General features: G+C 43.9%; 1 protein-coding gene across 3 annotated transcripts in view; it reads right to left on the bottom strand.

The window, feature by feature from the left end:
• Window positions 1–26,990, bottom strand: part of LOC128702469 (venom phosphodiesterase 2) — a 109,212-nt gene that overhangs the window by 74,653 nt on the left and 7,569 nt on the right. For 2 of the 3 annotated variants that reach the window (XM_053796709.2, XM_053796717.2), the window contains exon 1: window positions 887–1,383. The exons of the other annotated variant lie outside the window; for it this stretch is intronic. In XM_053796709.2, coding sequence (XP_053652684.1) covers window positions 887–1,246 — 360 coding nt within the window. In that variant the 5' untranslated portion in view covers window positions 1,247–1,383. Of the gene's footprint in view, window positions 1–886; window positions 1,384–26,990 lie in introns of those variants that run through there. 3 annotated transcript variants of the gene reach the window in all.

Below are 26,990 nucleotides of genomic sequence, written 5' to 3'. Positions count from 1 at the left end.
GGTCACCCCAAGGTCTTTCTCCCTGAGTGAGGTCTGTAGTCTTTGTCCACCTAGCCTATACTCTGTCTGCGGTCTTCTTTGCCCCTCCCCAATCTTCATGACTTTGCATTTGGCTGGATTGAATTCGAGAAGCCAGTTACTGGACCACATATCCAGCCTCTCCAGGTCTCTTTGCAGTCCTGCCTGTGTGTGTGTGTGTGTGTGTGTGTGTGTGTGTGTGTGTGTGTGTGTGTGTGTGTGTGTGTGTGTGTGTGTGTGTGTGTGTGTGTGTGTAAATAAGTCAGAGTTACTTTTTTCTATTGGGGTCCTTTGTACATCTCCGTTATCTTAACAAAACATATATTAAACTTTAACCCACATAACGAGTTTCTCCCTGACACCGACACGGCAATTATCTTCTTCCTCTCTGGAGAATTTGACATTGTTCTCAATAATACTGATAAATAAAACAAACTTGACACCGATTAATAAGCAGACATGGTGCCCTTGGCTGTTCCTATGTCCATTCCTTCCTCAAAGTTCACTTAATTGTCTGTACCCGATGCCAGCCTCTCACTTAGATCTATCGATATGATGCCGTAACTACTGAACCCTTAGTGCGATGCTTGCACATATTTGTTTTTCATCGCCCTATTGAATAGGCCGATGAAAAACAAGTCTCGCAGCTCAGATTGAGAGACTGTTGAAGTCTCGCAGTTCAGAGAGACTATTAAAGTCTCGTAGCTCAGACTGACAACTTTCATTATTTCACGCCTGCAACCCATCCTGTGTGATGGAATATATCTGGGAAACATAAGTACCTTTTGTTCCCACAATGTATCATATAAAACAACCTAGGAGCACATGACCTTGTTTAAAAGAAAAAGAATGCTTTCCATTCCCTCACCATTATAGTGAAGATACTGCGGATACTGAGCTCTCTGGTAATCCGTCCACCGAAAGACTGATGGAACAACAAGGCCTCCCATGTTCGAGTCTCCTCTGGTACGATATCCTTCTTTAAGTCCTCCTCTTCCTCTTTCTCCTCTTCATCCTCCTCCCCCTCTTCTTCTTCATCATCGTCCTCTGGTATCTTAAAACTCAAGAGTTTTCCTGCTGGAGGGGTTGAGGTTTTGTTGGTAGCTAGCAAGGCGGTAGTGATTCTCTTCTCTCTAGGAGGCTCCTCCTCCTCCTCCTCTAGGTTCACTGTCTTAGGGGTCCTGCTCTCCATCCTTCCTCCGGTTTCATTCTTCATGGAGCCCTTCATTTATATATTTACTTTTTATGCCACTTGGATTTGCTTTCTATGTCATGTAAGCTTTGTCTGGAGTCTGTTGTTTTATGTTAGTAGAGGCAGGATGTACAGCAGCAGTGAGTCACCCGACACACACACACACACCACAAAACTACAGCTTGCGTTATGTAGGTGGGCGCATCAGCAACATAATTTCATGTTACATTTTCAGAGGATGTACTAGGGTCAGCATCCCCTGCTATTGGTGTAGGTGGTCATGACGTTCGTCCAGACGTCGTACCTCTCATTGGTCACACATAAAATTACGCTTAAAAATGAGACACTATGCTGAATCACATTAGTGTTGCGACATTCCCAATGGAGGAGCAGCAGGAAGATGAGGGACAGGAGGACGATGAGGAGGAGCAGGAGGAAAATGAGGAGCAGGAGGACGATGAGGAGGATACAGAAGGAAAAGCAGGAACATATAAGGAAATAACACCAGGATTATTATTATTAGATTTATGGAGGGGGGGGCGCTAAATCCATGGAAGGTATTCGGGCTGAATTCAAGGAATTGGAACAGAAGTCCAATTCCTTAGATCAAGAGCCCCTCACCAGCATCAAGGAACCTCCCTCGAGGGAAGGAGGTGGAGGAGGAGGAGAAAGAAAGACGAGATGGGGCACCATTCTGATCAACAATAATCATGAGCCAAAGTATAGTACAAAGGCCTGCAGTGCCTGGCATGCTGAGAACAAGCTTTAAGGACAGTCAAAGGGGGAATCACAAAATGAGAAATAAGGTGCACACAGTAGAAAGTGGTTTAGAAAGACACGTAAGCAAACACTATAACATATTTATTAAAAAACTTTTCGGTCCTGGGACCTTGAAACGTTTTCTAATAAATATGTTATAGTGTTTGCTTACGTGTCTTTCTAAACCAACCTGTCGGTATTTATTACCAAGGTTTATACCACAGTAGAAAGTATTGCCTATAATGTGCAAGGATTTCAGGGAGATGTTAAACCGAAAAGTGTTTGGAGAGATGGAGAGAGCATAAGAACACTCGCCCCTACAGCTATAGTACACCCAGACAAAGAGATCAAACTGTTATGGTGTGAACCAGCCAGAGGCGTGAGAGAGTCTGCTAGTCTGAAGTGGTCCTAGAAGGGAGGTAACCTTCTGCAACATCAGACTGCCACAGCACCTAGTTAACAACTTCATACCAGAGTGGTCAATACATGACGGAAGGCAATGACTAGCCGTGTTTCTGACTAGCTACGATAACATGCGTAATTGGAATACAAGTGCTTCATAACAGAGCCGAGTGAGACGTACCTGCCGTGAACATCCGCCTTGGTACTCAGCGCATGCCGTACAGGGAACGACTTTGACGGCCTATTGTAATGCTGGTTTTAATTTCAAGAGGAAAAGTGAGATGAGGCGGAAACTTAAGTCATTGTGAAGTGAAGAATATAGGTCCTTATGGTACCCCTTCCCATCCTTCTCTCATAGGAACATAAGGAGCACTGCGACAGGCCTACTGGCCCATGCTAGGCAGGTCCAAGTTACCTGCTGGCCCAAGCTATTCACATTTCATACACTTCCTTCACCTCTCACACACTTGTCTCACCTCTCACACACTTGTCTCACCTCTCACACACTTGTCTCACCTCTCACACACTTGTCTCACCTCTCACACACTTGTCTCACCTCTCACACACTTGTCTCACCTCTCACACACTTGTCTCACCTCTCACACACTTGTCTCACCTCTCACACACTTCCCTCGCCTCTCACACACTTCCCTCACCTCTCATACACTTCCCTCACCTCTCACGCACTTCCCTCACCTCTCACATCCATCACGCTCACCTCCTCAGTACAAAAAAAAATATTAAAATTAATCAAAATTACAGGTGAGATAAAATTATTATTATTATTATTATTATTATTATTATTATTATTATTATTATTATTATTATTATTATTATTATCATAAGCACCGGATACACGTCATCACAGCAACGTTACGACATACGTCGTGCTTCCTAGAGACTAATGAAAACCCAGACCTCGTCGTTCATCCTGGACAACAAATGAGGTGCCAGAGAGCCGGCCAGAACGTGTACTCGCCTAACTGTTTCTACAGGGGTCGGGGCCTAGCTCCTGGTCCTGCCTCTTAACTATCATCGATCGGCATTACTGATCCCCTGCCTCCTGAGGCCGGTCGTACCTACTTTTGAAACTGTATGGTAGTAAGTTCCTCTCTACTCATTAAATACGTAAAAAATCACCATCACTAGTTCAGCCTCACACTACAGTGATCACCATCACTAGTTCTGCCTCACCCAACAGTGATCACCATCACTAGTTCAGCCTCACACTACAGTGATCACCATCACTAGTTCAGCCTCACACTACAGTGATCACCATCACTAGTTCAGCCTCACACTACAGTGATCACCATCACTAGTTCAGCCTCACACTACAGTGATCACCATCACTAGTTCAGCCTCACACTACAATGATCACCATCACTAGTTCAGCCTCACACTACAGTGATCACCATCACTAGTTCTGCCTCACACTACAGTGATCACCATCACTAGTTCTGCCTCACACTACAATGATCACCATCACTAGTTCAGCCTCACACTACAATGATCACCATCACTAGTTCAGCCTCACACTACAATGATCACCATCACTAGTTCTGCCTCACCCTACAATGATCACCATCACTAGTTCTGCCTCACCCTACAGTGATCACCATCACTAGTTCAGCCTCACACTACAGTGATCACCATCACTAGTTCAGCCTCACACTACAATGATCACCATCACTAGTTCTGCCTCACACTACAATGATCACCATCACTAGTTCTGCCTCACCCTACAGTGATCACCATCACTAGTTCAGCCTCACACTACAATGATCACCATCACTAGTTCAGCCTCACACTACAATGATCACCATCACTAGTTCTGCCTCACCCTACAGTGATCACCATCACTAGTTCAGCCTCACACTACAGTGATCACCATCACTAGTTCTGCCTCACCCTACAGTGATCACCATCACTAGTTCAGCCTCACACTACAATGATCACCATCACTAGTTCTGCCTCACCCTACAGTGATCACCATCACTAGTTCAGCCTCACACTACAATGATCACCATCACTAGTTCTGCCTCACCCTACAGTGATCACCATCACTAGTTCAGCCTCACACTACAATGATCACCATCACTAGTTCTGCCTCACCCTACAATGATCACCATCACTAGTTCAGCCTCACACTACAATGATCACCATCACTAGTTCAGCCTCACACTACAGTGATCCCCATCACTAGTTCAGCCTCACACTACAGTGATCCCCATCACTAGTTCAGCCTCACACTACAGTGATCACCATCACTAGTTCAGCCTCACACTACAGTGATCACAATCACTAGTTCAGCCTCACACTACAGTGATCACCATCACTAGTTCAGCCTCACACTACAGTGATCACCATCACTAGTTCAGCCTCACACTACAGTGATCACCATCACTAGTTCAGCCTCACACTACAGTGATCACCATCACTAGTTCAGCCTCACACTACAATGATCACCATCACTAGTTCAGCCTCACACTACAGTGATCACCATCACTAGTTCAGCCTCACACTACAGTGATCACCATCACTAGTTCAGCCTCACACTACAGTGATCACCATCACTAGTTCAGCCTCACACTACAGTATCACCATCACTAGTTCAGCCTCACACTACCGTGATCACCACCACCACTAGTTCAGCCTCACACTACATTGATCACCACTAGTTCAGCCTCACACTACAGTGATCACCATCACTAGTTCAGCCTCACACTACAGTGATCACCATCACTAGTTCCGTCTCACACTACAGTGATCACCATCACTAGTTCCGTCTCGCAATATCGAGAATCAACACAATTCAGAGTATTTTTCCAGACTTAACCTGTTAGGCAGGTAACGTGAGTCTAGTTTTTCCTCCATGTCTTACGACGTCACTGCTAGTTAGAGACGCAACCACATACGTTACCAGTGTCACGCACCACCTACGTTATTGCTAGTTGATGACGCAACTACATACCTTACCAATGTGACGTACCACCTACGTCACTGCTAGTTGGTGACGCAACCACATACTTCACCATTAATCGTGACGTACCACCTACGTCACTCCCCCCCCAATTTACAAAATATAAACTCTATAAAAATATTAAGGAAAACTTATATTAAGATCAGTCAACAATACCGTGGCTGCTACAATTCACAAGTAACAATACCGTGGCTGCTACAATTCACAAATAACAATACCCTGGCTGCTACAATTCACAAATAACAATACCCTGGCTGCTACAATTCACAAATAACAATACCCTGGCTGCTACAATTCACAAATAACAATACCATGGCTGCTACAATTCACAAATAACAATACCCTGGCTGCTACAATTCACAAGTAACAATACCGTGGCTGCTACAATTCACAAATAACAATACCATGGCTGCTACAATTCACAAATAACAATACCCTGGCTGCTACAATTCACAAGTAACAATACCGTGGCTGCTACAATTCACAAGTAACAATACCGTGGCTGCTACAATTCACAAGTAACAATACCGTGGCTGCTACAATTCACAAGTAACAATACCGTGGCTGCTACAATTCACAAGTAACAATACCGTGGCTGCTACAATTCACAAGTAACAATACCGTGGCTGCTACAATTCACAAGTAACAATACCGTGGCTGCTACAATTCACAAGTAACAATACCGTGGCTGCTACAATTCACAAGTAACAATACCGTGGCTGCTACAATTCACAAATAACAATACCCTGGCTGCTACAATTCACAAGTAACAATACCGTGGCTGCTACAATTCACAAGTAACAATACCGTGGCTGCTACAATTCACAAGTAACAATACCGTGGCTGCTACAATTCACAAGTAACAATACCGTGGCTGCTACAATTCACAAGTAACAATACCGTGGCTGCTACAATTCACAAGTAACAATACCGTGGCTGCTACAATTCACAAGTAACAATACCGTGGCTGCTACAATTCAAAAGTAACAATACCGTGGCTGCTACAATTCACAAGCAACAATACCGTGGCTGCTACAATTCACAAGTAATACCGTGGCTGCTACAATTCACAAATAACAATACCGTGGCTGCTACAATTCACAAGCAACAATACCGTGGCTGCTACAATTCACAAACAATACCGTGGCTGCTACAATTCACAAGTAACAATACCGTGGCTGCTACAATTCACAAGTAACAATACCGTGGCTGCTACAATTCACAAGTAACAATACCGTGGCTGCTACAATTCACAAGCAACAATACCGTGGCTGCTACAATTCACAAACAATACCGTGGCTGCTACAACTCACAAGTAACAATACCGTGGCTGCTACAATTCACAAGTAACAATACCGATTCACAAATAACTCACAATTTAGGCAAGATTTCGGTCTTTCCCGGACCATCATCAGTGATTTGATAATGGTCCCAATTATTGTCCGAAGTTCCCTCTCCGAATTGTAGATAAACACACACACACACACACACACACACACACACACACACACACACACACACACACACACACACACACACACATATGCACAGGACGAGGAACAATCTGGACAGTGAAGTAGTAGAGAAAGGATCCATACATAGCTTTAAGAAGAGGTACGACAAGGCTCTTTGAAGCCAGGAGTGGGCCTAGTAGCGACCAGAAAAGAGGTAGGGCCAGGATCTGTGAATCGACCCCTGCAACCACATATAGGTGAGTACACACACTGCTGGAGAATTACTCATTGTGTGACGCAATTTCTGCGGAAGTACCTGACTGACAGATACTAATATGACGAGGATAAAACTGCAACACAAGGAAAACATGTACAGAACAAGGTAAAGAACTGCAACACAAGGAAAACATGTACAGAACAAGGTAAAGAACTGCAACACAAGGGAAACATATACAGAACAAGGAAAAGAACTGCAACACAAGGAAAACATGTACAGAACAAGGAAAAGAACTGCAACACAATGAGAACACGTACACAACAAGGAAAAGGATTGCAACACAATGAGAACACGTACAGAACAAGAAAAAACAGCAACACCAGGAAAAGACATTCAGAACTAGGAAACAAACCATGCCACGGGTGGGGTTAGAATCCGCGATTAGTCACAAAACCGTCGCGTTAGCCACTGGATCAGCTAGCTACAATAAGCTTCATCCAACTAGGTATATTTCTACACCCGTTATGTTAACGGCTTTGAGGGGACTTGAGCTAGAGTTCGTCACGGCCACGCTAGCGGGAGATTCGTCTGTAAAAACTTGCATTTGTGGTCACAGTGGTGCCTATGCTAACCTTCATATGGTGTAGAAATATACCTAGTTGGACGAATCTTATTGTAGTTAGCTGGTCCAGTGGCTAACGCGACGGTCTGGAGTTCTGTGATTCTCTGATCGCGGGTTCTAACCCCACCCGTGGTTGGTTTACAATCGTGTCATTACGATTTCGTGAGTCAGAACTAGGAAACCAGGTGGATGGCAGCCACAGTGAGGCAGGAAGGTCCTGCCAGGGCCTTCACTTGTTTAATGACGTCAGTATCTAACATAGTTCCCAAGAGTCAATTTCTTGTCTCATCTATTTTTTTTTTTTTTGTCAATTATTTTCAGTGCTATGTTACTGCGTCTGTATGGACGTTGTGCGCATTATTTATGTTATCTGTCTTGTTAGTGTAATGCTGTCTTTTGTTCTGGTTTTGTGTGTTTTATGTTACCTTATCTTATGTTACCTTATGTTACCTTATGTTATGTTACCAATGTTATGTTACCTTATGTTATGTTACCTTATGTTATGTTACCTTATGTTATGTTACCTTATGTTATGTTACCTTATGTTATCTTATGTTATGTTACCTTATGTTATGTTACCTTATGTTATGTTACCTTATGTTATGTTACCTTATGAGAGTAAGACACATGTGCAACATCTGGGTATCTTTATTGTAGACGTTTCGCCATCCAGTGGCTTTATCAATACAAATTCTAGGACATAACGTGAAGACAGTAGAACTATGTACAGAAGATGAGGTAATCAGTCCCTCAAGCTAGGAGTAGGTGCGAACAGCATAATAGTCGTGGAGATTCTGAATCTCCACGACTATGGTGCTGTTCGCACCTACTCCTAGGTTGAGGGACTGATTACCTCATCTTCTGTACATAGTTCTACTGTCTTCACGTTATGTCCTAGAATTTGTATTGATAAAGCCACTGGATGGCGAAACGTCTACAATAAAGATACCCAGATGTTGCACATGTGTCTTACTCTCATCTTGTCGGTATTATATACCATTCGTACACAACATGTTACCTTATGTTATGTTACCTTATCTTATGTTACCTTATGTTATGTTACCTTATGTGATGTTACCTTATGTTACCTTATGTTATGTTACCTTATGTTACCTTATGTTATGTTAACTTATATTATTAATGAGACACTTGTGCAACATTTGGTTATCTTTATCCCGGAAACGTTTCGCCACGCAGTCCAATGCAGATAAAAATGAAAGACGAAGAGGAGTTTGAGGTAATCAGTCCCTCAGCTTGGTGTCGATGTGTTCAGCTCAGGCTGAGGGACTGACTACCTAAAACTCCTCCTTGTCTTTCACTTTTCTCTGCACTGTACAGAAGAAGCCACTCCACAAGTCTTATTTATCAACTTGTTAGTTTTAAAAACCATTTATTCACACCTTATGTTGTTATGTTACCTTGTTATGTTACCTTGGGTTACGTTACGTTACTTTTGGTCAGGTCAGGTCAGGTCATGTCATGTCACTACAACTCTGAACTGCCTCAATACTTCCCCACCAATATATGACACTATTCCTGCTGTTATCACTAACTGTGACTTGCAAAATTAACTGCCCATTATTTACATTTCTGTTTTTAAATATCTATTTAGTATCTCGGCCAGATTATTTTTTTTTCAATATTGATGATAAATTCAATAAAGAAGAACTGACCTTACGAGCCAACTTTATTACCATCATTACCTTAATTTTAATCCTTAAATATTACTCTAATATTGAAACTATAAGTATTTAGAAATAATGTATGAAAGGAGGAACACTGCAGCAGGAATACTGGCCCATACTAGGCATGTTCTTCTCAAACCCAAACCCACTTACAGAAATATTTGACCAACCCATGTTCAATAGTACCCAGGGAATGAGGGTTGATAACTCTATTAACTAACCCTGTTACGTTGCTACTACACACACACACACACACACATAGTAGCGACCAGTGAAGAGGCCGGGCCAGGAGCTAGGACTCGACCCCTGCAACCTCAACTAGGTGAGTACACACACACATACACACACCTGACCACTCGACCCTTGCAACCTCAACTAGGTGAGTACACACACACACACACACACACACACACCTGACCACTCGACCCCTGCAACCTCAACTAGGTGAGTACATACATGTTTGATAAAGCTCATGGAGCAGGAACATTGACCTAGTAGCGACCAGGGAAGAGGCAGAGCCAGGAGCTGTGACTCGACCCCTGCAACCACAAACAGGTGAGAATACAACTAGGTGAGCATACACACACACACACACACACACACACACACACACACACACACACACACACACACACACATATATACAACAGGCCTAGTGTCTAATCGACATGTGCCTAGGACAAAATGGTAACTAACACACACACACACAAACAAACAAAGCACACAATGACCCCTATAACCACAATTAGGTGAGTACAGGAGCTGTGATTCGATCCCTGCAACCACATATTTGCGAGTACACACACAAATACACCTACTGAAGCCACCTAAACACCCTGCACCCCATGTACCCACCCACTACAATGAATGCTATATGGGTCCTTACCCCCACTCCCCACACATTTCACTCCCTTCACCCTCCACTCCCTCACACCCACATAAACAGGCAGCACTGAACTACACAGCCTATCCTTGACATGGATATTATCCAAGGTAACGGAAAAGATAATCATAAAGAGCTCCTGCTTCCTAAACGACAACCAGCTCAGGTTTGGAGACGAAAAATGATCTTTTACGAACTAAATGGAACTTTAACACGCTAAATGAAGTGATATTGACTGGTACTCGCTCTGAGGAATAAAAAAAAACTTACTATACCACGGTTGCAAAACCCGCACTGAGGAGAGGGACAAATGCAGTATAATGCGATCCTGTATTGACTTATGCTTCGTCCACACTGTGGGCTTTATCAAGTTACAAACAGATCTACCTGGTTGTATATGAGCCGGACAACCTACCCGTCTACCTGGTTGTATATGAGCCGGACAACCTACCCGTCTATCTGGTTGTATATGAGCCGGACAACCTACCCGTCTACCTGGTTGTATATGAGCCGGACAACCTACCCGTCTACCTGGTTGTATATGAGCCGGACAACCTACTCGTCTACCTGGTTGTATATGAGCCGGACAACCTACCCAACATTCTCCACCTGACTCTACTATATATACTCATGTATTCTTTACTCTGGTAGATCTGTTTGTGACTTGATAAAGCTCACTCTGTGGGCGAAACGTAGTCAATAAAGGATCACAGTATACTGCATTTGTTTATTTTTTCCACCGTGTCGGTATTTTATACCTTTTATCTCCATTGATTACCTCTCATTCCCCAGGAACTGTATAACCCAACGGGGTTATACAGTTATTTAATAATAATAATAATAATAATAATAATAATAATAATAATAATAATAATAATAATAAAGAGGGGCCGCAGATGTATCAGATCACTTTTTAGTTGTAGCTACAGTAAAAAGTAGATGGGATACAAGGAAAATGGAAGCAGCAAGTAAGAGAGAGGTGAAGGTTTATAAACTAAAGGAGGAAGCAGTTAAGGTAAGGTATAAACATCTGTTGGAGGATAGATGGGTTAGTGAGAGTATAGGCAATGGGGCAAATTAAAAGTAAATTAAAAGTGAATATAGGAAAGAGTAAGGTGATTAAGATAAAAAAATTAGGTAACGAAAGATTGGATATCAGATTGGAGGGAAAGAGTATGGAGGAGGTGACTGTATTCAGACATTTGGGAGTGGACGTGTCAGCAGATGGGTCTATGAAAGACGAGGTAAATCATAGAACTGATGAGGGGACAAAGGTGAGTGGTGCACTGAGGAGTCTCTGGAGACAAAAAAACTTTGGCCATGGAAGCAAAGAGGGAAATGTATGAGAGTATAGTTATACCAACGCTCTTATATGGGTACGAAGCATGGGTGGTGAATGTTGCAATAAGGAGAAGGCAGGAGGCAGTAGAGATGCTGTGTCTGAGGGCAATGTGTGGTGTGAATATAATGCAGAGAATTTGTAGTTTGGAAATATGGAGGAGGAGGTGCGGGATTACCAAAACTATTATCCAGAGGCTGGGGAGGGGTTGTTGAAGTGGTTCGGACATGTAGAGAGGGTGGAACGAAGTAGAATGACTTCGAGAGTGTATAAATTTATAATGGAGGGAAGGCGGGGTGGAGGTCGGCCTAAGAAATGTTGGAGGGAAGGGGTAAAGGATGTTTTGTGTTCGAGGGGCTTGGACTTGTAGCAAGCATGCATGAGCATGTTAGATAGGAGCGAATGGAGACAAATGGTTTTTAAAACTTGACGTGCTGTTAGAGTGTGAACAAGGTAATATTTATAAAGGGATGCAGGGAAACCAGGAGGCCGGACTTGAGTCCTGGAGATGGGAAGTACAGTGCCTGCACTCTGAAGGAGGGGTGTTAATGTTGCAGTTTTATAACTGTAGTGTAAGCGCAACTCTGGCAAGACAGTGATGGAGTGAATGATGGTGAAAATTCTTCTTTTTCGGGCCACCCAGCCTTGGTGGGAAACGGCCGATGTGTTAATAATAAAAAAATATTAATGTACATTACTCCAGAGAATACACCAGATAGCAGTCATGAATAACTGGTAGCTATTACAAAGGTTGTCAGAATAAATGAAGGAGGAAGAGGAGACAAAGAGTAATGGTGAGAGAGGATGTACCTGAACAGACGTGAGGTCCCACAAGCGTCGTTGTTGGGTCTGCTGTTCCTCACACATGTCACATTCCAGAAGGAATAAAATCTTTTGTTTCCCTGCTACCGAACAGACTACAGGTTAGGTTGTTAGCTTAATATTTTTTATTATGTATCCCATACCCATGGCGTAGGCGGCAAAAGATTACAGAGGCGCATAATGGGTCCAGGGACTGGGGTCGCAAAGTACTGATAGTTAAACAAGTTACAGTGGTACTACAGGGATGATTAGACAAATGGCTATTAGTATCCAGTCCCAGCCTGTGCAAAGTTATGCATACTGGGGAAGAGGAAAGAAGCCTAGACACGGAGTATAGGCTTGTTGGGACAGAGGTTGCAAACTTCGATCAAGAAGGACCTTGTTAGGTGAAAGGACACATGTACAATTAATGCAGCATTTTATTGTGGCAACGTTTCGCTTTCCAAGAGCTTCGTCAAGGCGTTACAAGCAATACAAGGACACAGGTACTCACTAAAAGCTAAAGACAAAAATATATGAAAGTAAGTAATGAATGTATCGTATATGCATATTGCTTTTATTATTGTTTTTTAGGCCTAGTTCTACTGTTCACATAATGTGATAGTGTAAACATATTATCACGCATTTATATGCATTTATATACCTCTGTGTCCCTACATTGTTTGTAAACGGCTGGACAAAGCTCCTGGAGAGCGAAATGTTGCCACAATAAAATGTCGCATTGGTTGCACTTGTGTCCTTTTACCAAACATGTTGTAGGTAATTCTACCAACATTATTACAAGAAGGACCTTGGGGTAAGCCTGGCACCGAGTATATTGTCAGAGGCGTATAACAGCGGAGCAGTCGGCCAAGTAAGTCATCAAACTTATCACAAACACAGACGCAGTATAGAATCTGCTTTTATCACCACTGCCAGCACCATCACACAATATTTTGGCAGTTTTTACGGTTTCAGACATTCTAGTCAGGCTCCTCCTGCCCAGAAACTGACTCAGTCATCATATATTCCTTTACCAGCATGCAGCATCTGACCTGCCTACTGTTTACACTCCATCTACTTCAATTATGTTGATACGACACATGTGCAACAGTTCGGTATCTTTATTCCTAAAGGTTTCGCCTACACAATAGGCTTCTCCAGTCAAGTACAGAGAAGGCAGCAGAAGCAGTAAAGGTGTAAAGACGATGTAATCAGTCCATCACCCTCGAAGACGTAGCTCTGGATGTGGTCAGTCCCTCAGCTGATGTGGTCAGTCCCTCAGCTGATGTGGTCAGTCCCTCAGCTGAGGTGGTCAGTCTCAGCTGAGGAACTGACCACCTCAAAACTACGAATCTTACTTATCAACTTGTCGATATTGTATACCACTATCATATTCACTCATTTCTATGAACTAAATTGATAAAGTCCTTGGAGGGCGAAACGTTCCCTTCAATTTTTTACTGCCGCTTTTGTTACTTTACACACTTGTTCGAATGTCCGTTTTTAAATACCAAACGAAGCCTCAACATCGACCTCCAGGAGCCTCATCAAAGAATCCTTCTGACTCTATATATGATGTGGCTCAGACCTGTCATAGCATGCAGCACCTGCCTGCAGCCTACACCTCATCATGTATGTAGAAAAAACAAAGTAGAGGTCCAATAGTCTGCAGGAAGGCTGGTCTCAGAGTAGTGTGGGCTGCCTACCAGCAATGGCTAAAAGAAATGGCGCTGCTGAGCTTAAAGACTCAGTGGAGACATGATAGCAACATACAAAATAATCAAGGAACTTGAAAGGGCAGACAGGGTTAGAATGCTTGGGAGGCAGCGGAGGTGTGGGCGGCAGCAGAGGTGTGGGCGGCAGCAGAGTTGTGGGTGGCATGGTGAGTGTGTCACCTGGGAGGGGCAAGATACAGTGGTGTTTTCTTACCTGTTGCTCAAGACAGGTTCGCTCACCTCCTCCGGCAATGATAACAACGCTAGCTTACTGCATTTCATTTGTTACATTATCTTTCGTATACCAACCTCACGACCCACACAGTTCCTGCATTAATGGTTCATACTAACATTATGTTGTATATTGAAGGGATGGAGGACACAAGGCTGCAACTTCAACTAAACATAAACTGACCAGCGACGTTTATCATGGTGTCACAAGGGGTGGGTCTTGCTTTACAAATTTACCGACTTTTTCCACTGTGTTATGTGAAGGGGTGAAGCCATGACAGAAGGTATGATGCTGTTTATCTTGACTAAAGTAAGGCTTTTGATCAAGTTCGCGTAATAAAATGCTTTATTATGCAGTAAAAACGAAATGCCTCTGTATTTGACTAAAGAAGCCTACTGTGTAGGCGAAACGTTTCAACAATAAAGCTACCCAACTTTTGCCCATGTGTCTTAATCAACAAGGATTCAAGTATTGTTGAGTGGCGGTGTACAGGCGAAATGTAGCGTTAATGACCCTCATCCAGTAGATAGGCATAAAACCTAACAAAAAAAAAAAGGGCGGGGGGGAGTGATAATAACATAACAACAACGGTGCACCACATTCTGGAGAAGTTCCTCCCTGACTCGAGTCACGGGTGACTTCTCACGAGTTATCACAAATAGGTTGAAGGCAGAATAGGGAGTGATCACAAGTGGCTCCCCGCAAGGAGCAGTACTGGGTCCTTTGTTGTTAATACTCGACATCGCTGACCTACATCCTAGACGAAGGAATGAATAGTAATCTATGAGATACTGAAATGTTTGTTCAAATTTCACTCGTTCGTGATGTCACACAGCCAGACTCCAGAATTAAAGTACAGTGGACCCCCGGTTAACGAACTTTTTTCATTCCAGTAGTATGTTCAGGTGCCAGTACTGACCGAATTTTTTCCCATAAGGAATATTGTGATGTAGATTAGTCCATTTCAGACCCCCAAACATACACGTACAAACGCACTTACATAAATACACTTACATAATTGGTCGCATTTGGAGGTGATCGTTAACCGGGGGTCCACTGTACTGTGTACTCTGATTCCGAGTTTGCAGGTTCAAATCCTGCAGTGGACGGAGAGATAATGTTTATAAATAATTTCTCCCGTTTGCAAAATGTTAAGCATAAATAAAAAAAAATATTTTTAAATGCATAAGAGAAAATTTTAGAAAGGATTTAATTTTAAATGAGTTCTAGCTAATTGACCAGTTTTACCTATTCGGCACGACACACACTCTTATACGTTTAAAGATATATATTTTTTCATTAATGTTAATGTAAAAATTTTTAATTTTGCACTAAAAGAATCTTAGAAAACTTACCTAACCTTATTTTAACAAGAACAATTTATTTTAGCCTAACCCAACTAAATATATTTTAAATACGTTTACAGTAATTTAATACTAAAGAAACACAATCATATATATATTTTTCGTTAGGTTCAAAATGATTTTGGCGAAATTATTGCATTCACAAATTTTCACTTGTCCTATATGGCAAGATGAGCGTTGCTATTTAAGCCAAGATCGCAAGTTCTGCCTATTCGGCACGACACATTATATATATATATATATATATATATATATATATATATATATATATATATATATATATATATATATATACACACACACACACACACACACACACACACACACACACACACACAAGAGCACTGAGCTTACTCGTGAATGGCGAGGGACGTGAGTAAAGAGTACACGTGGATGATGAAAGGTATAGGTATTATAAAGGCCCGAACATTATATAACCAAGACACCAATTGATTTGGCAATAGTGTCAGGGCTGCGTTGTACTGACTGCCAAGCAGCGTCACTAAAGCGAACACTTTAGCATGCAGATTTGGAAGTTGACTTTCGAGTGTTTTGCAAGTATAAATTAAGAGTTCTCTCGTGTCTGCTTCAGAGAACACATAAAAAAGTATTCTGAAATAGTTGCCAGTGTGTTAATATTTTACTGGCGATCTACAAGCAGAGAGAGAGAGAGAGAGAGAGAGAGAGAGAGAGAGAGAGAGAGAGAGAGAGAGAGAGAGAGAGAGAGAGAGAGAGAGAGAGAGAGAGAGAGAGAGAGAGAGAGAGATATCTTTGTATATTTTATAGTTTGGATATCTCGCCTGTTTGAAACATGAGAGTACAGAAGACAATTCAAAATGATTGAGTACAAGTACCTTATGAAGTACCATTTGTAAAAATGGTTTAGAAAATTGACAAGTTGATAAATGAAATACTTGCGCAACATTTGGGTATCATCTGGAAACTATTCGACATCCAGCGACTTCTCCAGTCTAATGCAGAGAAAGGTGGAAGATCAGAAAGAGTTTGAAGTAATCAGTCCCTCAGTCTCTAGTCGATGTGTTCAGTGCATCAAACATGATAAAAGTGCAGCATATCATGTTTAACTAGTCAGTATTCACATAACACCTATTGTTACATCTTCCAGGTAACTGTCCTTGTGCCTGTTCCCGATCTAGTCATCTAGTTAGTATCTTATGCCATTACCTAACCTAACATTATCTACCTTGATGAAAATTAAGACAACATCTGGGTAACTTTATTGTAGACGTTTCGCCATCCAGTGGCTTTATCAATACAGATTCTAGGACATAATTTGAAGGCCGTAGAACTATATACAAAAGATGAGGTGATCAGTCCCTCAGCCTTGGAGTTGGTGTGAAGAGCAGCGTAGTCGTTAAGATTCTGGAGCACAGGCAATGAGGCTGGCGCTTATATACTAACGTCAGGTTAGTATAAAGCGGGGTAAGTAGACGAGGAGTTTGAGGTAATAAGTCCCTCAGCCTGGAATCGATGTGTTCAGTCCAGCCACTTCTCCGGTCATGTGCTCTGCTTTCTACAAGGGTGATGGACTGAACACATCGATTTCAGGCTGAGGGACTGATTACCTCAAACTCCTCCTCTCCCTACCACTCTTTGCTTTGTATTGGACTGATGAAGCCACTGTGTGGCGAAACGTTTCCTTAATAAAAATTCCCAGATGTTGCATGTCTCAATCTTGAACTTGTCGCTTCTGAAAACCATTTATCACATATTCAAATCTTCCTGGAGTGCTCTAATATCCTCGTTAGAATGAATTGGACGGCCTATTTTGGTGTCATCAGCAAATTTGCTTATGTCGCTATTTATTCCCTCATCTATGTCGTTTATGTAAATTGTGAACAACAAAGGGCCCAATACTGACCCCTGTGGAATACCGCTTGTGACGTGCCCCCATCCTGATTTCTCCCCATTTATGCAAACTCTCTGCTGCCTATTTGTCAACCATGTTTCTACCCAGGAAAAAATTTCTCCTACTCTTCCGTGTACCTTAAGTTTTCTCAATAGCCTCTGATGTGGAACTCTATCAAAAACCTTACTGAAGTCCATATACACAATATAATATTCATTACCATGATCTACCTCCTCAGATACCTTAGTGAAAAAATTTAGTAAATTCGTAAGACAGGAACGCCCCTTTGTAAAGCACGAGTGAGCTTTGACAAGATAACGATGGGAAATATTACTGATGACTGACACACTTGTGCAACATTCTGGGTGTCTTTTATTTTGGAGGAAACGTTTCGCCAGCAAGTGGCTTCATCAGTCCAAAAGAGGGAAGAACGGTGAAAGATAAGGAGTTGAGGTCTTCATCTCCAAGCTGAGGGACTGATTTCCTCAGACTTCTCCTTAACTTTCACCGTTTTTTCCTCAAACTCCTCCTCATCATCCACCTTTCAGAGCATTGGACTGAAGAAGACAATGGCTGGCAAAACGTTGCCAAAATAAAGATACCCAAATGTTATATAAGAGTCTCATTTATCAACGTGTCGGTTTTCTGCGCCATTTATTCACTATATTCTGTACGCCAACGTCTTTCCAGTCTTGCTCGCTACACACACACACACACACACACACACACACACACACACACACACACACACACACACACACACACACACACACACACACACACACACACACCAATATTATTCTGATAGTGGAGAGAAAGTTGTAGTGTTGTCTGATGCCTCACCACCACTGCCATCATCACCACCACTGCCATCATCACCACCACTGCCATCACCACCACTGCCATCATCACCACCACTGCCATCATCACCACCACTGCCATCATCACCACCACTGCCATCATCACCACCACTGCCATCATCACCACCACTGCCATCATCACCACCACTGCCATCACCACCACTGCCATCATCACCACCACTGCCATCATCACCACCACTGCCATCATCACCACCACTGCCATCATCACCACCACTGCCATCATCACCACAACAAGCACTCCCACCACTGCTATCATCACCACCACTGCCATCATCACCACCACTGCCATCATCACCACCACTGCCATCATCACCACAACAAGCACTCCCACCACTGCTATCATCACCACCACTGTCATCATCACCACCACTGCCATCATCACCACCACTGCCATCATCACCACCACAGCCATCATCACCACCACTGCTATCATCATCACCACTGCCATCATCACCACCACTGCCATCATCACCACCACTGCCATCATCACCACCACAGCCATCATCACCACCACTGCTATCATCACCACCACTGCCATCATCACCACCACTGCCATCATCACCACCACTGCCATCATCACCACCACTGCCATCATCACCACCACAGCCATCATCACCACCACTGCCATCATCACCACCACTGCCATCATCACCACCACTGCCATCATCACCACCACCCCCATCATCACCACCACAGCCATCATCACCACCACAAGCACACCCACCACCGCCATCATCACCACCACTGCCATCATCACCACCACTGCCATCATCACCACCACTGCCATCATCACCACCACAGCCATCATCACCACCACTGCCATCATCACCACCACTGCCATCATCACCACCACTGCCATCATCACCACCACAGCCATCATCACCACCACAAGCACTCCCACCACTGCTATCATCACCACCACAGCCATCATCACCACCACTGCCATCATCACCACCACTGCCATCATCACCACCACAGCCATCATCACCACCACTGCTATCATCACCACCACTGCCATCATCACCACCACTGCCATCATCACCACCACTGCCATCATCACCACCACAGCCATCATCACCACCACAAGCACTCCCACCACTGCTATCATCACCACCACTGCTATCATCACCACCACAGCCATCATCACCACCACTGCCATCATCACCACCACTGCCATCATCACCACCACAGCCATCATCACCACCACTGCTATCATCACCACCACTGCCATCATCACCACCACTGCCATCATCACCACCACTGCCATCATCACCACCACAGCCATCATCACCACCACAAGCACTCCCACCACTGCCATCATCACCACCACTGCTATCATCACCACCACAGCCATCATCACCACCACTGCCATCATCACCACCACTGCCATCATCACCACCACTGCCATCATCACCACCACTGCCATCATCACCACCACAGCCATCATCACCACCACTGCCATCATCACCACCACAGCCATCATCACCACCACTGCCATCATCACCACCACTGCCATCATCACCACCACTGCCATCATCACCACCACAGCCATCATCACCACCACTGCCATCATCACCACCACAGCCATCATCACCACCACTGCCATCATCACCACCACTGCCATCATCACCACCACTGCCATCATCACCACCACTGCCATCATCACCACCACTGCCATCATCACCACAACAAGCACTCCCACCACTGCTATCATCACCACCACTGCCATCATCACCACCACTGCCATCATCACCACCACTGCCATCATCACCACCACTGCCATCATCACCACCACTGCTATCATCACCACCACTGCCATCATCACCACCACTGCCATCATCACCACCACTGCCATCATCACCACCACTGCTATCATCACCACCACTGACATCATCACCACCACTGCCATCATCACCACCACTGCCATCATCACCACCACTGCCATCATCACCACCACTGCTATCATCACCACCACTGCCATCATCACCACCACTGCCATCATCACCACCACTGCCATCATCACCACCACTGCTATCATCACCACCACTGCCATCATCACCACCACAGCCATCATCACCACCACAAGCACTCCCACCACTGCTATCATCACCACCACAGCCATCATCACCACCACTGCTATCATCACCACCACTGCCATCATCACCACCACTGCCATCATCACCACCACTGCCATCATCACCACCACAAGCACTCCCACTACTGCAACAACAGTTTCAGACATTGGAACAAATACTCATCTTCAGGGTGAGGGACTGACCACCTCAAAACTACGTCTTCAAGGGTGATGGACTGATTACATTGTCTTCACATCTTTTCTGCTTCTACCAACTTTTCTGTACTCGACTGAAGAAGCCTACTGTGTAGGCGAAAAGTTTCGAAATAAAGATACCTAACTGTTGCATACATGTTTTACCTAACAACCGCTACTCCCCCACCATCTCTTTCAACAGTCTGGTTCAATAAATCATTTAGCCGTGGAGTTGACACCATCACGCCCCCCCCCACCCACCCACCACACCCAACTCTACTTCCCACACAACCACCACCTCCCACAATATCACCGTCACTAGCATTACCAACACCACTACAAGCAACAACAACCCCGCCACATGTGACATAACCTGTAACTGGTTTCCACAATTCTACCCTTGCGGCCCTACTGGAGGCCAGACTTTCCTTTCTCTTGACTCCCTTCATCTCCACTTCCCGTGAAATAATATTCCTTATAAACATGTATAGGTCCACGCTACTCAACCCACTCAGACCAGTGAGTCCAGCATGGGTAAACCAGAGTGGAAAAGTAATGTGAAGGACCTGGGAGTGGTAATGTCTGAGGATCTCACCTTCAAGAATCGCAACAGTTCCACTATCACGAGGAAAATGATAGGATGGATAATGATAACAATATATACTCAAGACGGGACACCGCGAAGACAACTCTAGGTTTTTACATTGCTAGAGGGACGAACATTAGACATTAATACAGTGGACAAGGAAAAACCTTTTTAACTTGGAAAGGGACAGAACAAGCGATGCACCATTGGAAATGAGAACAAACACGCCAGCTAGAACAGACTCAATTCAGTGTAAGGCAGAAGAGAATAACTTCACACGTGGATTCGATTGTATATATAAACTCCGCCGCCAATGACACATGTGGGTGAATACATACACAGTAAGATATAGCAGGACCCATTGGACACGCATGAGAACCGGGCTGAAAGACACGTAGTCAAACCAAATTTTATTGGGATAACGTCTCCCTCTGTGCAGAGTTTTATCAATAAACTTTATCCTGATTTGCAAAACTTTATCGCAGCTTGATACAGCTCCACACAGAGCGTAAAGTTGTCTAAATAAAAACTAGTTCATCAACGATTTTTTTTTTTACTATTGTGGGTGGTATGCCATTTGAATCCATGGAACGGGTAAACGACAGGACCCGTTGTTGGCTTCACGGAGGGACGGACCCATACCTATAAAATAGCAGGGATTGACCGGATCTCTAGGGGAGCGGATGTAAGACCGGCTTCACGAACAGACGGATGGTCCACTGAAGGTCAGACAGCGTTGTTCGTAAACTACCCTCCTGTTATGACTATCGACAAATACTTTTGCAAACACAAGTTGCAGTGTTTTATAATGGTTCTGAGGGTACGCAGATACCATGAGTATATTACCATATAGATAAAATCTAACCCAGTAACGTTAAATAATTTGGCTATGTTTCCACCGGGATTCTTGTTGACATGTTTCTCACTAAGAACGGGAACAGACGAGACAGGACTTAATAAATAGAGCAATAAAGTGCCCGAGATGGAGAGCACGCAAGCTCTCAAGAGAGGAAAAAAAGTGCACAGGGTGGATGCAAATGGCGGATAGTGAGAGGGTGGATGGGTGCACAGGGTAGAGAGTGAGTGGTTGGGTGCACAGGGTTAACAGTGAGTGGGTGGGTGCACGTAGGCACGGCCCTAGTTCACAAATGTTACCAGGTCAGTGCGGTGTGGTTTGTGTGCGTGTATTCTTATCCGTATGGTGCACGCACGCATGCGCACACACACACACACACACACACACACACACACACACACACACACACACACACACACACACACACACACACACACACACACACACACACACACACACACATGCTGATGTGTATAAAGCTGCTATGTCATTTCCACAGGGCTCAGCAGGTTTCACAGGTTTAGGCCTCAACACTTAAAACAAATACTCAATCCAGCACTTGGTGATGTTTCAGAGGCTGCTGTCTGAACTCACCAAATTTTCCAACCTGTGCCTGGCTGGCAGTGTCTCAGAGGCCATCAGACCCCTTTTCTTTGGTGTCTCATTGTGTGCCCTCCGGAAAAAGGATGGCGGAATCAGGCCCATTGCAGTGGGTAGCACCCTTCAGCGCCTAGTCGCCAAGATTGCAGTAAGAAGGGTGAGTCAAGAGGCTGCTGCAATGCTGAAACCAACTCAGCTCGGTTTCGGCGTTCAACAGGGCTGTGAAGCAGCTGTGAATGCAGCACGAGTATATATCGAAAACATGTCGGATGAAAAAGCCTTGGTCAAATTGGACTTTGCCAACGCTTTCAACTCAGTCAGAAGGGACGCTGCTCTCCAAGCAGTTTATAGAAACTTTCCTTCCCTTTATCCCTTCATAGACTCGTGTTATAGTGTGACTTCCAAACTATTGTTTGGGGACCATGAAATTGACTCATGTGAGGGCGTGCATCAGGGAAACCCTCTCGCCCCCTTTCTATTCTGTTTGGTCATCAAGGAAGTCACAGAAGCACTCTCCAGCGAGCTCAATATCTGGTTCCTGGATGATGGTACCCTAGCTGGCACAACAGAATCTCTCCTAGAGGACATCAGTAAAATTAAAGACATGGGAGAAAGCCTGGGCCTTTCTTTAAACCCCACCAAATGTAAAATAGTTTCCACCAATCGACAGATGATTCAGAATATTAGCGCCGTTTTACCAGGAGCATGAGCCATTGATCCAATGCCATCTTGGGTCCAATGCCATCGCTCTGATCCTAGAAAAAAAAAGTCTCAGACCTCCGGACGATGGAAAGCAGGATGAAAGACATTGACACACACGATGCCTTCTACCTACTCACCAGGTGCCTGTCAGTCCCAAAACTTACCTACTTTCTGAGATGCTCCCCAGCCTTCAGCAGTTCAAAACTCAAGGAATATGACTCTCTCCTTAAGACCATGCTAGAGAGTGGATTGAATCTTTCCCTTGAAGATGGACAGTGGTTGAAAGCCTCACTTCCGGTCAGGCTTGGGGGGCTAGGAGTACGCAGATCCTCCCAGATTGCTCTACCAGCTTTCCTATCCTCTTCCATAGCATCAAACAAGTTGATAAGACAAATTCTTCCTGATAACCTCAGTGACTCAGCAGGAATACAGGACCCTAGCTATGCCAGTGCCATCACTGAATGGGAGACTTGCTGCTCCAGCACCAAACCCTAGTGCAGCACTGGCTCACAAACAGTCAAGCTGGGATGGCCCGATCGCTGAAAAGGTGCTTGCCAACATGCTCAGGGCTGCAACATCAGATAGGGAAACTGCCAGTCTCCAGGCTGTGAGCCCGCATCACTCCGGGGACTTCCTCCAAACAGTTCCCATATCGGCAATGAGAACGCGACTCGACCCTAAGACTCTCCATATTGCAGTGGCTCTGCGCCTTGCTGCCCCAATTCACACAAAATATACGTGTATTTGCGGAGAAGCGCAAGCAGACCAATACGGTCTATATGGTCTTAACTGTTCCAAAACCAAGGGCTGGCATGCAGGACACAATGAGGTCAACGACATCATTAAGAGAACCCTTGCTACAGCTGGATGCCCAGCCGAGAGGGAGCCCCGATCACTAGCAGCCAACAATACCCACAACCCAGCAAACCGCCCCGACAGGATCACCATCTATCCTTGGAAGAATGGCAAGCTCTTAGCATGGGACTATACCTGTGTGTCCACACTGGCTGACACCTACATCCATCACAGTGTGGGGCGACAGGGAGGAGCTGCTAACCACAGGGAGGAGTACAAGTTCATCAAGTACAGGGACATAAGCCAACAGTATCAATGTCTCAGTGGGATCAGAGACCTTGGGATCATGGGGAAAAAATGCCACACGTTTCCTTAAAGAATTGGGTTCCAGACTCATCGACGCCACCAGGGACCCAAGGGCAGCCACTTTCATGTTCCAGCGCTTCAGCATGGCCATCCAAAGGGAAAATGCTTGCTGCATACTTGGCTCACGTCCGGCTCCGGAGGAGCTAGAGAAAATTCATGATCTTTAATGCATTGTACCATTGTATTCATGTTTGTGTTTTTCTGTAAATGTATTTTGTTTATTAATAAATGTTCACATAGAATATAAAATATAGGGGGTGGTAGGATTAGAAAATATTCAAACAGCTCCGGGGAGAACCTTGAGTTTTCCCTGAGGTACGTTTATTGTCTTCTCTGAGGATGAGGATCCACAGTCCAGCTATAGAGGTGGTACTTCCCCATATTATATTTATATATATATATATTATATATATATTTATATATATATATATATTATATATATATTTATATATATATATTATATATATATTTATATATTGTGAATTAATTATAAATATTTTAATGTATAATGGGACATCATCTTCATGCTAACTTTAAACAATGTTTGCAGAGGCGAATTTAAAAACAAGTCTGGTTTCTATTCGAAATTGTGGGCTAATTATGGACTGTTCCGGCCAAGGTATTGTGTTCCAGCCACGGTATTGTGTGTTCCAGTCACAGTATTGTGTGTTCCAGCAACGGTATTGTGTGTTCCAGTCATGGTATATGTTCCGGCCACAGTACCGTGTGTTCCAGCCATGGTATATGTTCCAGCTATGGTATATGTTCTGGCCATGGTGCTGTGTGTTCCAGGTAAGGTAAAGTGTTCCAGCCATGGTATATGTTCCGGCCACGATATCGTGTGCTCCAGCCATGGTATTGTTCCACGGTTTTGTGTATTGTTATAATGTTGTATACACTTGTAAGCACAACCCAACGATACAAAGCCTGGGGAAAGCGGGTGTGACATACACGGGGCCAGTAGCTGTAACTCGACCCCTGCAACGACAATTAGGTGAGTACATGTAATACACAGAAAGTCTTAGACGATGTTTCGCTTACCTCTATATCGAATTCTGAGGTTTACCTGGAGTTTACCTGGAGAGGGTTTCGGGGGTCAACGCCCCCGCGGCCCGGTCTGAGACCAGGCCTCATGGTGTGATCAGTCCCTCTAGGATTTTCCAGGTGATCATGTACTATTCCTGCGCTGTTTACTGCTGAAGATAGGTCGGCAATTTCACCTGCCTTGAAAGGTGCTGTTAGAGTGCAGCAATATTTTGATACAATGTTATGGTCCTTGAAGGTGAGATCCTCCGACATAATCACTCCCAGGTCTTTGACGTTGGTGTTTCGCTCCATTTTGTGGCCAGAATTTGTTTTGTACTCTGATGAAGATTTAATTTCCTCATGTTTACCATATCTGAGTAATTTAAATTTCTCATCGTTGAACTTCATAAACAGAAATTCGAAATTTTAAAAAAATAAATAAAGGTACGTAGACCTTATTATGAAGATTTAAACTCGAGAGATAACCCAATAAAGTCAAACAATATGACTAATTTCCACTGAGAGTCATTAATTTTTCCAGTGGTGGTCTTCAATATTTCCCTTTGGGAGGCCTTTTACACAGTACAGACAGTTCTTTAATAAATATTAATATATGCCATTTGATTAACAAAGCTAGTGCGTTACCCAACCTATCATCTAATTAACACTGTACACACGACCACACAATACTATGCTGGAAGAAAAATGTCTCTCATTAGCATGGTGACTCATGCTGGTCAAGCTGAGACAGCAGTTGCCATTTGTGACCTTAAATACAAGTTTGTGGACATATACATATGTGTGTGTGTGTGTATATATACACTGCATGTGGTATAAACTTACTCAAGTTACATCTCCGTATGCATCTGAGTTTGTATACACAAATACACTCATATACATTCTAAAATGCATTTTACACTCCCCAGGTAAACACCACACGACTTTTAGCTCCAAGCTACATAAATTACTATCTCCAGTTTGTATGCACACATACACACACACACACACACACACACACACACACACACACACACACACACACACACACACACACACACACACACAGACTTGGCAACCATCCATCTTACCTCAGTACAAGGCTATATTTTTTTCCTCGCTGAATTTCTTATACCACGACTAAAGGCACGTAGCTCCGTTTGAGTACCGTGTGTGTACTCACCTACTTGTGGTTGCGGGGGTCGATTCACAGCTCCTGGCCCCGCCTCTTCAACTGACCGCTACCCGGCCACTCTTCCCGCTCGATGAGCTTTATCATACCTCTTCTTAAAGCTATGTATGGATCCTGCCTCCACTATATCACTACCCAGGCTATTCCACTTCCTGACAACTCTGTAACTGAAGAAATAGTTTCT

The sequence above is a fragment of the Cherax quadricarinatus genome, chromosome 37, assembly GCF_038502225.1.
Source record: "Cherax quadricarinatus isolate ZL_2023a chromosome 37, ASM3850222v1, whole genome shotgun sequence".
NCBI lineage: Eukaryota > Metazoa > Arthropoda > Malacostraca > Decapoda > Parastacidae > Cherax > Cherax quadricarinatus.
Note: the sequence above shows the minus strand (reverse complement) of the source record. Positions and strands in the feature narration are given on the sequence as shown.